The sequence below is a fragment of the Phlebotomus papatasi genome, chromosome 2 (genome assembly GCF_024763615.1).
Source record: "Phlebotomus papatasi isolate M1 chromosome 2, Ppap_2.1, whole genome shotgun sequence".
NCBI lineage: Eukaryota > Metazoa > Arthropoda > Insecta > Diptera > Psychodidae > Phlebotomus > Phlebotomus papatasi.
In genome coordinates, this window is record NC_077223.1 from 105,680,064 (window position 1) to 105,694,686 (window position 14,623).

At 36.3% G+C, this 14,623-nt stretch overlaps 3 protein-coding genes across 3 annotated transcripts; 1 reads left to right on the forward strand and 2 right to left on the reverse strand.

Annotated features, from left to right (window-relative positions):
- Nucleotides 1-1,318: 1,318 nt before the first annotated feature.
- Nucleotides 1,319-2,677, reverse strand: LOC129800634 (zinc finger protein 236-like). Its single transcript, XM_055845166.1, has 4 exons — nucleotides 2,442-2,677; nucleotides 1,912-2,370; nucleotides 1,565-1,847; nucleotides 1,319-1,499 (listed from the first exon to the last, which is right to left on the reverse strand). The coding sequence occupies exons 1-4, from the start codon at nucleotides 2,555-2,557 to the stop codon at nucleotides 1,428-1,430; spliced, it is 930 nt and encodes a 309-aa protein (XP_055701141.1). The 5' UTR covers nucleotides 2,558-2,677; the 3' UTR covers nucleotides 1,319-1,427.
- Nucleotides 2,678-6,605: 3,928 nt separating this feature from the next.
- Nucleotides 6,606-7,793, forward strand: LOC129800635 (exosome complex component RRP42). The gene is made up of 3 exons (XM_055845167.1): nucleotides 6,606-6,762; nucleotides 6,828-7,190; nucleotides 7,267-7,793. Exons 1-3 carry the CDS (start codon nucleotides 6,706-6,708, stop codon nucleotides 7,738-7,740), a joined length of 894 nt encoding a protein of 297 aa, XP_055701142.1. The 5' UTR covers nucleotides 6,606-6,705; the 3' UTR covers nucleotides 7,741-7,793.
- Nucleotides 7,782-13,470, reverse strand: LOC129800625 (monocarboxylate transporter 12). The gene is made up of 3 exons (XM_055845153.1): nucleotides 12,776-13,470; nucleotides 11,992-12,723; nucleotides 7,782-8,275 (listed from the first exon to the last, which is right to left on the reverse strand). Exons 1-3 carry the CDS (start codon nucleotides 12,857-12,859, stop codon nucleotides 7,799-7,801), a joined length of 1,293 nt encoding a protein of 430 aa, XP_055701128.1. The 5' UTR covers nucleotides 12,860-13,470; the 3' UTR covers nucleotides 7,782-7,798.
- Between the last annotated feature and the right edge of the window lie 1,153 nt (nucleotides 13,471-14,623).

The following is a 14,623-nucleotide window of genomic DNA, read 5'->3' on the forward strand; positions in this document are numbered from 1 at the left end:
AGATGTTGCAGATTCGAATTTGAAATGAGAATGTAATAAATGTGAGGGGTCAGCCATTGTTTAGTTTAGTGTTGCCATAGCAGAAATGAAATGTCATTTTGCGAGAGAGATTCCGAGGACGAACACGCGAGACTAGAATCTGTGAAATCTATTGAAAACCTGTAAGTAGGAAACAAGGAAAATAGGGATTATGCAAACTTATAGAATGTTCTATTTATAGGGAAATTTATATTGAAAGGAAAGAAAGGATTTATAGCGATTTAAAGAGGGCAAGTCGACTGCTCAGGTATGATAGGTTAGGGTTTGAATAAAATAGATAATCATGGCTGACTCCCTCTTTTCAGATCTTTAATCATTATCACATTATCACAATCATAGACATTTTTCACGAACCAGTTTGATACGGATTTTTGTTTAAATAAAGAAAATATTTCCGATGGACAATTTTGACAACAACACTAGACATTTAGCCCAGTTCCCGAAGGTCTCAAAATCCTCTATAGCGACCAATTTTATTGGTTTTTTTTGGAATCTAATAGAATATTTCCCCTTAATAATTCAATCCTAATGGCGCTGGCACACCTTTTAGTTCAAGAAAATGTCATTAAATCAAAATTCGCGTTCTTTTCTTTCTCACACGTTTTGCATTATATCTATCTAATTTTTTCGCACTTCAAATTTGATCGAGCTAAATTGAATTCATTAGGATGTTCAAAAGAAGAAGAAGAAGAAGAAGAAGAGTTCGAAAGAATGAGATGGACATATGAAAAACGTGTAAGAAAGAAAAGGATTCCAATTTCGACTTCATGAAATTTTCCTGATCTAAAAGGTGTACCAGAGCTATAAGTAAAATTTTTCCAAGAAATTTTGACTGATAAGAAATTATAGCAGTTAAGTCATATGGCTAAGCCTTAAGTGGTCTTCAGACTAGAGGTTTAGCCCAGTTTCCGAAGATCTCAAAATCCTAAATAGCAACCAATTTTATTGCCTTTTCTGAATTTAATAGGTCATTTGTCCTTAATAATCCCATCTTAAGGTAAATTTTGAAAAAAAAATCTTGATTGTTGAAAAATTAGAGCAGTTAAGCGATATGGCAAAGGTATCTACACATTGGGAGCAATTTTCGTCAAAAATTGCGTTTTTGACAGAAATTTGACGTTTCTCCCTACAACGCTGCAGGGAATTTCCTTCAAAAAAGCTATTTTTGACAAAAATTTCTCCCAATGTGTAGAGGCCATAGTCTCTGGTCTGAAGCTGAAGCCCGTATTAGGTCTGAAGGGTCGGAAACTCGTATAAGTTGAGCTAAGCTTACCAATAGTTTTTTTTCTCTACAAATTTTATTGTATTTCAATCTCAAAATTATATCTTGATTAATTCAATAAAAATGTTTGTTTTAGAAATAAAATTATAATAATTCCAGAGGATTTTTAATATTCTGGTAGTGTTGACGGTTGAGGATACTGAAGAGCTTGCTGTTCATAAGGGCGTGTATCATAAATCTGAAATTCAATAAGATTGACAATTATTTATAATTAAGGAGAATAAGATTTGGTGTTAAACTTACTTTGTGCATTTTCTTCATGTGTTTTCGATAATAGTAGAGATCGACGTAGACGCCCGAACAGAAAGTACAGGTGTATCTTGGTCGGTTTTTGTTGTGAATCTGAACATGGGCCACAAGAGCTTCCCTCAGTTTGAATTTTTTGGGACAATGGGGACAACTGAAGGGTCTTTCATTGCTGTGCGATGCTAGATGATTCTGCAGTTGACTATGACTTATGCATTTTCTCGAACACAAGGGACAACTGATCAATTTGTTCGGTTTATAGTAGGAACGACCCCTAGGACTAGAATAATTAATTTTGCTAAAGGATTATTATTTTTTTAATTTTCAAAGTTTAACAAATATACCTCAAATTGGGCTTCATATTGATCTTCATTCGAGATTCTGTAATATCAGTCTTAATCCCTTTGTTCTTTGTAGTATTGCTGAGGATGCTTTCTAGGACACTTGTGTTTTTCCGCCTTCTTGACTGAGACGGTTCATATTGATTGTGAAGTTTCATATGTTCTTGCAGCAGTTCAACACTTAGAAATGTACTATGGCAAATATTGCACGGTAAAATTTTAGTGGTCAAATGATCATCCATGTACTTTATCAGATCCCACACTTTATCATAGCATTTTGTGCAGTGGGGCTCATGAAGATTCTCCTCGAGAGTATGAATCAAACTATGTAACTTTAAATCGGCTTTTGTAGCAAAAACTCTTTCGCAAATTGGACATTTTTCATTTTCATTTTCTTCAATGAAAGGATTGGCTTCTGAGGTCACATGGGTTATTTGCAGAGGAAGGTATTCAGGATAAGGCCTTTTCGAAAAAAATAAGAATATATATTTAACATTGTAGACTTAGATAAGTAAAAAATATTATTTACTCACTCTCCTTGCTCATAGTAGCTATCGTCATCTTCCTCTTTTATGATTATCTCTTCAACTTCTTGTTTTATTTCAACTTCTTCCACTGAGCTTGAATCATTACTAATTTCACATTCCATTTCTCACAAGAAAATTCTAATTAACTTTTTTCCCAGCTTAAAATTTCAATGAAGAAATTGTTGCTATATTTACAAAACATCAACACCTTTTTGTTTGACATTTCTTGGACCGTCAAAAAAGCATTTTCGAACACTCACGACTTTGTATAACAGTTTGTCTTGTCACACCAAAAATCAGAAGCAACAGTGAGTTGATAGAGAGTAGACATGTTTGGAATTTGTCTCAATTGAAGGTCCTTCTTGTAGCCAATTGGGGTGTTTTGTGGATTCCTTTTGGGCCTGGGGTTCCTGTGGGGAGTCTAATTCGTAATTGATTGGAATTTAGGAGCTTGGTTTCAAGTTTTAAAGATTATTCATGAAAAATACTGTACCGTAAATGCGGGTGACTTTGACCCTCTCCTGTTTGTAAGCTTTTCTTTAATTCTAATGTTTAAGAACAGTTCCCACTGATCAGACATGGAAGATCGGATCGATAAAAACAATTCTGTAAGACGTGTGTCAGTTCCTCGGCTAAAAACCCGACTGTTATTTGAATGGCTAGCGGGAAATGAAGAAGCGGACCGCCTCGCGGTAGCGGGAGCAAGGACTGCCTTCATTGGTCCCGAACCTGCTGTAGGGATTTCCTTGCAAATGAGGAAATATGAGGAAATCCTGGAAATGAGGAAGCGACTAAAGATTGTCGCGTGTCCAAACTGTTCATGACCAACTTGGATAAGAAAAGAACAGCGTACCTGGTGGGAGGCGATCGCTGGAGAGCCCGGCAGATTGCTAATGTTCTAACCGGTCACTGTCTAAATAAACATCTGAATAGGATGGGTGTCCAGTCCAATGTAATAAAATGTGCAGAGGATGCAATCAAACTGAGGAGACGGTCACTCACTATGTGTGTGACTGCCCCAGCTTATGCAACATCAGACGAGTGCTGCTAGGTAAAGCGGTACTGTCTGATGAAGACCTATCAAGATTGAAGCCGCCCTGTTTAATGGAGTTTATCCGAAAAACGGCCTGGCTTGAACCATCTTGCCCCTAACAGGGATTAATTTAACCGGGGATGCATAATGGGCCCAAAAGGAGGCCTGGGTGCAGCGGTTCCGCGAAGAACCGCCCACACTGTAATCTAATCTAATCTAATCTGAATTCCTAAAGACTGATTGGGTACACAATGTGCCTTGTCTTTAGGGTTAGCCCTTTGAGTGGGAGGTTAAGGGTACTAACATAATGATAGTAAAATTAAGTTTGTGTAATGAAATTTGTGTAGTGGAAAATATGTGTGGGAACTGTCAAAATTTCATTGTTTACTATTGCAGTTTTTATAAGATTTTAGTAATTTTTCGCATTTTTAACTGTCTAATTGTCTTCTAGAATCATTCATTGGATTCTTAAAATATGGCTCACTCGTAAAAAATGAGGAATAAGTAATAACAGAAAACAGAGGAAGCATCATGTAAATTCGAAAATTTGACGATGCAATTCTTGGCCATTTGCTTAAGAGAAGTAAGCAAGTTCGTGAGGCGGCCGGAAAACGCGCGACCATCAACGCAAAGGTTGTGGGTTCAAGTCTCATATCCGCTCTTCATGTTTTTTTTTTTTAAATTTTTTTCTTAGTTTAATACATAGACTTTTCACAGATAATACACATGAACCGAACAAAATTACTCTACAATCAAAATTATAGACAGGAAGCCGTTTTATAAAATACACAAATTCACAATACACAACATTGTCCAATACACAAACCACACAACTATAATGCCCAACACACAATAACTTTTGTTTAGTAAACATGTTTTTGACATTGTAATGAGAGTGAGTGAGATCTAGATCTAGTCATCTCGCTCACTCTCATAGAAAATTTTGAAAACATGTTTAGAAACAAAAGTTATTGTGCGTTGGGCATAATGCTCGTGCAAAAATTACCAACTATAGTGGTTGTAATTTTTTTTTACTGCGTAGGACTACTTTAATTTTCAATAAGAAAATAATCAATATTTTCACACGAAAAGTATTGTACGGAAAAAAGTTTATAAGAACTTGTAGCATACCTTGAAAGTAGAGTTATAAGAAAATAGTTCTTAATAAGGTTTTTGTTCTTATTGACACATACTTTGAGCTTGATGTAAGTAAAATATTATAGAAAATATTTTCTTGAGAAATATTATCTTATAAAATCTGTTTCATAGAATTATTATTACGCTTCTTATGAGACTTTTATATCTCTATTCCTATAATTCCGCTGTCAGATTTGGTTCTATCCCAATCCGCAAAAAATTACTCTGACTCAAAAATGACTGGTTTTTGGTGTACAAAAAATGGTCAAAAATATTACTCATAATTGAAATCTTAAAAATTAGTCGTATTCGCGTCGTATTTTGGTCACAGAATTACTCAATATTGAATTAGTAATATTATCGTTATTTTACGGTGCTAAAGTTTATTCTGCCATGCAGTAACAAAAGCGACTCCAAACGACGGTCTTTTTCCGTAAAAAAAATGACGCGCCAAAAACAATGCATTTGTCGTCCTTCTCTGCCGCATCAGTACCAAATCGACGTACGCACTTTGAATGAAGACGTTAAGTGCATTTCACAACTTTTCATTGCACTACCACCGTAGACACTATTTTCTCAATATTTTTTCACATTTTCTGTCGTTTTCTACTACGTTCTATGTAAATTTCTCTATTTTTCCCTAATCCACTACTCACATTTGCAAAGATTTTTGCCGTTCGCCTATTGCTGAATGAGGCATCCGACATGTCGAAAATTTTTCAACTGAATAGCAACAACACAAAAAAATCTTTTAAAATTTTCACTAAATAAGTCTTCTCGACACAAAATTTTAATCACAGGACACTACAAAAACTGGAACAAACTCCTGAACCACAAAATTTCGTTTTAAAAACAATTGTTTGTGTGTTTATCATGCCAAAAATTGCCTAATTTTCACTTAATTCCTGTCGGCACCGTACTTTTTCGAATCACAACACACATTTCTACTGGAGGAGCTTTTCCTCCCAATGCACAGTATAATAATTGTTGAGAAAACACGCGAAAATATCATTTAGGGTGAAAGGACCGTCTATTGACACTTTAAGAACTCGTGTCAGCACCTATTGACACCCTATTTTGTACCATTTGGGATACGAAATTTGAACATCTCTGTTTATAGTAAAAGGTATATTACAGAAAAAACGTTATATTACTTATATTTTACTAGATACTTTAAATAATTTTCAACATTTTGGCAAAAGTGTCAATAGGGGTTCCCTGTCGAACAGACGTTCCTCCGACCCTACAGTCGAGTTCCTCAAATTTGAACTCCTCAAATTTGAACGACGGTTGAGTTCAAAATGTAAAATTTGAGGTTATGTGAAGAAAGTTTTGCGTGGAGTGCAATTTTTCTCTGATGTTTCCTCAATATTATCGTATTATATTAACTTCCGCAACAAATTCCATCTATTTCATAATAAATTACATTGATATAGTCTCTAAAGTTGTTTATCTTAATTTCACAGTGAAAGTGAATTTCACATAAATTCCGTTATGTTTTAGAAAATATTGTTCAAATTTGAGGATTGAGAAATGTGATCTATACCCCCCAAATGTTCAAATTTGAGGAACTTTACTGTACTTTGCAAATTTACAGCACTGAATAGTTCTATTCGACTCTCTGACGACCATCATAGGACCCGATTTTGGAACCCAGAATACATACATCCAACGGCAATCTTACTCCAAATTGCTATTTGGGATAAGGCAGCCAATTTGCTAGTTGGGTATTATAGTAGTAAAATTTTACACATTTTTTACTGTGATAAGCCCATTCATTGATTAAAGTAATATGGAAAAATATGTAAATATGAAAGTGTTCGAAGCTAGCGTGCGTGTGCGAAGCCTTAAATTTTCCCATGCGTCGTTTTTTTTTAATGTTTTCTTACCTTAAAATTTGTGCATTATTCTTTTTATGAATGTGGTGTTATAATTTATAACGAATATGACAGTTTGAAAGGGTGTAAGCTTATAATACTTCTCTTAATTTTAAGAGTTTTCGATGATTTCGGTTATTGACTTTGATTTCACGTGTTTTATAACAGAGTTTATGTTTGTTTATTTTGATTTTGGATTTTCTTTGGAAAAGTCGTGAGGACAATGGCCCATGTCCCTCTTAGTGTTGCTGAGAAAACCTTTATCGTCCATGGAGTTCAGGTGAGCAAGAAAATCATTGCATTAATCGTGGTAGGGGAAGATTACCTTTTTAATTGTTTTTGTAGGAAGATTTCCGGACAGACGGAAGGACTCGCCGGGATTACCGGCCAATGGAAATTGAATCGGGAATAGTCAGTCACACGAGCGGTTCAGCAAGGATCAGACTTGCAAATTCTGACATCCTGGTGGGAGTGAAGACAGAAATAGACACTCCATTTGCTGATCATCACGATGAGGGAAAGATTGAGTTCTTTGTGGATTGTTCTGCCAATGCAACTCCGGAATTTGAGGGCAAGGGCGGTGGAGATCTAGCTCTGGAAATTGCAAATGCCCTTCAGAAGGCCTATGCCTCCCCGCATGCCTTTGACCTGAAGAGTTTGTGCATCCTGGAGCATCATCAATGCTGGAAGCTCTATGTGGATATTCTGGTGAGGATTTTCTTTGGGGTTTTTGGGGATTTTGGGAAAGATTGACTGGAATGGATAGGTTTTTGATTTTCTGTAGATTCTAGAGTGTGGAGGGAATCTCTTCGATACTGTCTCCTTGGCTGTCAAAGCTGCCCTGTTCAACACAAAAATCCCGAAAGTCAGTGCAGTTCAAGTTGACGGAGGAAATATTGAACTGGAGCTCTCTGATGACATTCATGACTGTAACAGGCTTTCTGTGGCCAGAATGCCTCTCCTGGTGACTCTCTGCAAAATTGGAGATCACTCTGTTGTTGATCCTTCGGCAGAAGAAGAAGAATGTGCCTCAGCAAAGCTCGTCGTGGGAGTTTCTTATGCAGAATCCTCAGACGAAGGATTTGTGACGATGCTGAGGACATCAGGACCTGGTTCTTTTCTCCATTCAACCCTCAAGGAAACAATCAAATTAGGCGTAATGGCTGGTGAATGTCTCAATGTGGAACTCCTGAAAGTCCTTAAACACGAAGAACAGCTCACAAAGTCATCCAAAGAAGTTTTTGGATTCCTCAAATAAAAAATTTCCTGTAAATCTTTTTCTAAAGCAATAAAAAAAAATTTCCAAAAAAAGAATTTTATTGTCGGAAGCGCTTCCAAAGAACTTCCGGAAGCCAAAAGAGTACAACAAGTACAAGTAGGACATTTTGCATGTGCAGGGAGAAGCGATAGCTGCCCGTAAGATCCCGAACCCATCCCAAAAGTTGTCCTAGACTTATCACAGAAATCCCTTTGGCTATCATGACTAGGCCCAGGGCACCGGCCAATTTTTCTTGGGAACAGTGTTCAGATACACAAAGATTCTGGTTGACCACGGTGGCAGCCCGGATGTACCCATAAAGTCCAGAAATTACAAAGAGGGTTTTCCTGTGGGTTGTTTCCGCGAGAATAACTCGGATTCCGATTAGTAGGATGGCTCCCACGAGAAAAATCATTCGGCAGGAGATCCGGTAGCGATCTGTAAGGGTGGGCAAGGTGAGTCTGGAAGCAAGGTCCATTGCTGCCAGAAGAGACATGCAGAGAGCTACGTCTGTGCGATTCAGTCCAGCTGAAAACTAAAAAAAAAGCATTTTTGTAATCAAGTGATAAACCTAGAACAGCTTATTGCATGTGAGATTCTTAATGTGAGCAGACTTGGATTGAAATGTCTAACGGCTGTATCTTACTAGAGTTTCATTCCAAATTTCTTTAAATTTTGAGCAAATATTCTTCACATGTTTGTTATAAAATAAATAAATAATTAAAAAATATATATTTTTTAGGTGTGATTCTTACATAATCACACTTATTGTAATTGTCCCGGTTAGTCAATTTTCTCCAATCGGTCTGATATTTACACGATATAGGTTTGATGCATCCCTGGTACAGAAAATAAAAAATGCATCCCTGGTGCTCCCCATAGCAAAAGAAAGCGGAATAGGAATAACAAGTGGAAAATTTCTCGGAATTTTCCAGTATTTTTCCTTGAAAAATTCCATGGAAATTTTCCATAATAGGTTCCAAGGAAAATTTGATGGATTTATGCTGGATTTTTTCTTTGGAATATATCCATGGAATGTTCGTGGAATTTATGTGGATTTTTCCACCAAAATAAAATGGAGAAAAAATGAAGCTGTCACATGCACCTCGTGATTTTACTTCCAAATATCAAAGAAATAGCAAAGATTACGAGGATTATAATATGTTTTACTAAATCAGCAATAACGAATTAACACTTTATGCAATAAAAAAATATTTTATAAAAAAATCCTAAAATATATATTAATTGACATAAAAACAGTATTATTTTAGGTTGGCGGCCTATTTAATGTAATCACTTCACTATTATCTACACGAAAGGCAGTGTCGCATAATTAATTATATTAAAATTGTCACATGAATCACTAAAAATGTTTGCGGAAGGTTTGGAAATAAATTATCCACGTTGTCACAACACCATTTTATTTGTTTGACATTCGAGAAAAAAAGTGGAAAAAACCATATAAAACCCTATGGAAAGATAGTGGAAATTTCCATATGATTACTCCAGTTTGTCCCGCGGACGTTTCACGTGTGAGTGTCCATATAAATATTCCGCGGAACTCCGCGGAATTCAACGCCGGAATTCCAGTGGTTCGTACTTGAAATTCCGTGGAGAGCTATGATTCAAATGGAATTTCAGGCTCCAAATTCCATGGAAAACTTAGTGGAATTTTTGCGTCAAATTCCGCGGATTTTTGCAATTTTGACGCTAGTTTTCCACTGGAATTTCCGCGGAATTTTGCTATGGGGTTCTTTCCGGAAATTTTCGCGTTTTGAGATGTTTTGAAATGTTACATGAAATCTGACTAAGTTTTTCCGATCACTCTAGGTTAAGATTCTTTTTGTAGAGCTACTTAAGAAAATCATTAAGAAGGGGTGGCAAAGCGTCCCATTTATCATTCACTGGTTCTCAATAGATTTGAACCGATTCATAAATCATTCAAAAGATCCTCAAAAATTGTTTTAAAAGTAAATAGAATTGATTTTCGGATAAAAATTAGTTATCGGCTATCAACCGGTTTATTACCGGTTCAGAACCGATTGGAGCCAATTCAGTTTTATAGGAAACTCCAAGACCTTTCCAACGAGCCCAAACATGACTCCATTCGCTTGATAAATGCGCTCTCTAGTGTCTTTTTAACTTTTGACCTTGAAAAACCGTTATTAGAAATGATTTAACTGTATTGTCGTATAAGGGCGCAATGACCGCATGCATAATCTTTAAAATATATCCAAAAATGAAAAAAAGTGGTCTTCGGGGGATGAAGGTGGAAATTTTAAGGGCGTGAAAAAATCAAGGGATTATAAGGTAAAGTACCATCACTCGACCGGGTTCCTCAATTCGACCGGTGCGGTGAGTCAATTTTTGAATATTTGATAGTCAATTTCGTCAATTTCTATGAATTTGTCACTGGTTCGTATTATTCATGGAATAATTGACCTATTAATGTTAGATCATACGCAAATATTACAGCACATATAAATAAATTGAAAAATAAATCTACCGATCGAGACGAGGAACTGGTTGAGCGAGGGCACTTTACAAAGATACTGCTCTCTCCGTGGAGTTCGAGCAGTAAAAATTACTATGACACTGAGAAAAAAAAGAGGGTGCGATTAACATTTTTTCCTCATAATATTAACACTTTTTAGGTGTAAAAATATATCAACATTTTTTAATGTTAATTTTACACCTTTTTAAGGGTAAAATGGGTAAAATTAACATGAAAAAAGGATAACTTTAACCCCTAATACACCTAAAAAGAGTAAAATTTACACCGATTTCGGATCAATACTGCAGGGTAAAATTAACATTTCCGGAATGTTATTTTAACTTTTTCGGATTTCTCTCAGTGGACGATATCTTACTTTTCGAAAAAAAAGACAATCTTTCAAATATTTTACAGTTTTTCCAATTTTATCGAAATCTATGTGATTTTTATCATTTATACCTCTAAATTATTCAATGGAGTGGAGGAGGATTAAACACCAGATGGTCGACATAATCATGTTCGTTCTTAGCCGCTCAGAATTCGGACGAATTTCCCCATCCAATTGTCTGCTTACGGCGGGCCTTGAACAAAGTACATGACGGTCAATTGTTTCGATCATCAAAATCGCTCAAATCTTACTGAAGATGACATTTCGAATTTCGTGAACTTTAATTCCCTATTTCTACGATACTACTGAATATATAAGGAATCCACATCGCTTTTTGCAAACATCTCTGTCCATACTACAACACTCTAAAATTTGTTCAAATTGCGTATTGTGACTTTTGAGAAAAATCGCAGTTTTAATTTATACGATACCGCAGCGCTATCAGTGCTAAAATTTTGAACTGTCATCTTACAGTATTCATCGAAGTGTATAAATCAAAATAAATTACAAATTGAAATGTTAACTAGAACGGCAGATACAGGCCGGTTATGTTGAATTTTGACCGTTTATAGCTCGATCCAGGGGGTCCCAGGGTTTTAGTTTCTTTTTGTTCTCCTCTTAACTATAGCGCTCCTAGCAGTGATTTTAGAAACTTTTACAATTAAAACCGAAGCTATGACAATTTTAATCCGAAAAAGTTTTCTAGGCACCCTAGTCCCCGGCGAGTGGCCTTCAAAGTTGATGCCAATTTCTTACTTTCACATACAAATGCGTATGGGAATTTTTCTGCACTCGTGACCGTTACACGGTATATGTCAAAATTGAGGTGAGCCTTGTGTACAAGACTCTGAGCCTTGTGAAGAGGGATAAATATACTATATATCTGTCTAAATGCGGTCTTGTTCTGAGAAGTGTAAGCTGAGTTTCTGATCAATTTGTGAGTTGGCTTCAAACAGCTCCATATAAAAAACACTTTGCCGGGGGCTAGTAGGCACCCATAATGGTCAAGAAGTCGCAAAGGACATTTTGACAAAGTTTGAGCTTCACTGAGAAAAAAATGGGGGTGCTATTAACATTTTTTCCTCATAACTTTAACACTTTTATGTGTAAAAATATATTAACATTTTTTAATGTTAATTTTACACCTTTTTAAGGGTAAAATTGACATGAAAAAGGGTTACTTTAACCCCTAATACACCCAAAAAGGGTAATATTTACACCGATTTTGGATCAATACTTCAGGGTAAAATGAACATTTCCGGAATGTTATTTTTAACTTTTTCGGATTTCTCTCAGTGTATGATCAAGAACATCTTATTAGTCCACTGGTTTAATTTGTCCCCTATCCCCATTACCTTTGATATCTCACCTGAAGGAAGTAAGGAAAAATCATTGAGAAGTTGATGGAAGATGTGTAGGCCAGAGCTACTCCAAATCCAATATTTAGGAATGAAAAATCCTTCAGAAGGTGTAAGTCCATCGATCTCTTCAATTTTCCCATAACGGTTTCTGGCGGGAGTTTCGGGTGTTTTGGGGAATCACTGTCCAGGAGTTTTTCGTATTCCTCTGAATTATTGGAGTGGTACGAATGCCACTCAACTGGTTGGAATAGGCTGGCTCCAACAATTCCATGAAAGGATAGAGCTCCTACGATTAGTACGGCTCCTCGATATCCATACTCGTCCAAGAGATATCTCACAATTTGAGGCATTATCATTTGTCCAATCCCTGTCCCTGCCAGTGCTAATCCTACAGCTTGACCGCGCTTCCGGGAAAAGTATGAATTTACAGCCATAAAGGTTGAGGGATTGAGGAGGCCTAGGCCGAAGCCTACAATTCCACCGTAGGAGATGAGGATCTGCCAGAGAGTCCGTGACTGGCTGCTGAGAATCAGTCCAGTTCCCGTGAGGAGACTCCCAAAAATTGCCACTCTCCGTGGAGAAAAGGTTTTAATGGCTGGTCCAATTATGAATCCAGAAGAATTTGAGACAATACTATTGACATTCATTACAAGAGCTACTCCAGTTGTAGTCTGACCGAGTTCCTCAAGTTGTTGACTGAAGAGTAGCCCAAAGATGGAGATTAGGGATTGATTGAAAATCTGAAAACACGCTTGGATTAATTTTTTCAAGATTGTAATGATTCAGACTTACATTTGTCAGAGCTACTCCAAGGACAACCATCCAACCCCAGCCTCCATCCGGAACTAGACCATCACTCAATGGGTTGTCTTTCATTTTTTTTTATTGCAAATTTTCGTGTTTAGGTGACTTTGAGGAACTCTAACGATCACTCTTAGTTTTTTTTTAGCAATATTCCACGCAACAGTTCTCACGAAAGCACATCTTTTGTATCGAATCAATTACAAACCGAAATTGATTAACTGCTTCACTTTAGGCCTTTAAGATAGTTTCAAAATTTGCACATATTTTCTGGCATAATGATAATCACAATGCACGGTAATCTGATAAGATTGTTGAGTTGCACTCTTTTTTTTTAGCACTTTGATGACGAAATTGTTGTGTGTGACTGTGATCTAGTGGATTTCAATGTCACAGATTTAGGGCAATAAATTCATACACTATCTTCCGCAAAATATTATTGAGAAAACAATGCTCAGAGAGTTCAAAAGAGAGGGATGGATACTTGCAGTTATGCAATGCGAAATGTTTTCGTGGTCAGTGAGTTGGATTTTTGGTGAACTTTCTATTGTAACCGCCGAATTTTTATCTAATTCCCACTAAATTTTTCAGAGGTAAATTGCTACGTAGACTGAGACGGTGGCAAAAAAAGCAAAACATGTGCTAAAGTTCGTTGTGGACTGAAAAGAAAATTAGATCTCGCAAGATCATCATGTTAATTGAGACATTCAATGTTATTACAATCCAGTGATAAGCACTTTTTACGTTATCGTACGTGAGATTCTCACAATTACTCTAAATTCGTATTTCTGAACCTTGGTGGAAAAACTTTCTCTTAAATTTGTTTAAAGAAAACGCATTTTTTGTGTTCTATCGGTGGGTGCACTAAAAAAGATTAAGGGGGGTACCTGAATTATGAAGCCAAAAATTAGCTGTTTTTCCCAATTATTTTGGGAAACAACCATAGCTTAATAAATTTTTTGATGCTTGTTTATTCTGTTGTTGGACAAAATCCTGAAAGCCAAAATTCGCAATAGTCAAAATCGCAAACGGAACGAAATTATACGGAGGATGTGAAATAAATTCCCAAAACACAGAAAATTTCCTTTTGCCTCCAACAAACACGGGTGCAATCGTTGGGGTAACTGCACTGAGAAAAAAAGAGGGTGCGATTAACATTTTTTCCTCAAAAATTTAACATTTTTTAGGTGTAAAAATATATCAACATCTTTTAATATTAATTTTACACCTTATTAGAGGTAAAATTAACATGAAAAAGGGTACCTTTAACCCCTAATACACCTTAAAAGGGTAATATTTACACCGATTTCGGATCAATACTGCAGAGTAAAATTAACATTCCCGGAATGTTATTTTAACTTTTTCGGATTTCTCTCAGTGTACTGTTGCTGGTCAAAATCCTGAAAGCCAAAATTCGGAATTCTCAAAAGACAGAAAATTTCCTTTTGCCTCCTTAAACACAGGTGCAATCGTGGGGTTAACTGTGACACTTTTAGGAAATCGGAATTTTAGTTTTTCGAAATTTTGGCTTTCGGGATTTTAGCCTTTTTGGTGGGATTTCGACCCATTCATGGTTTTGGTTTTCGGGATTTTCGCCCTTTTGGGATTTAGGTACATTCGGGATTTTGGCCCATTCGGGATTTTGGTTTTTGGACTCATTTTTACTCATTCGGGATATCGATCCATTCAGGATTTTGGCTTTTCGGGATTTCGGTCCATTTGGGATTTTGGCTTTTTGAGCTTTTAGCCCTTTCGCAATTTAGATCCGTTCAAGATTTTTTGTTTTTTGTTTTTTTTTTGGATTTTGGCCCCTGCAGGATTTCGGTTTTTTTTTTGACT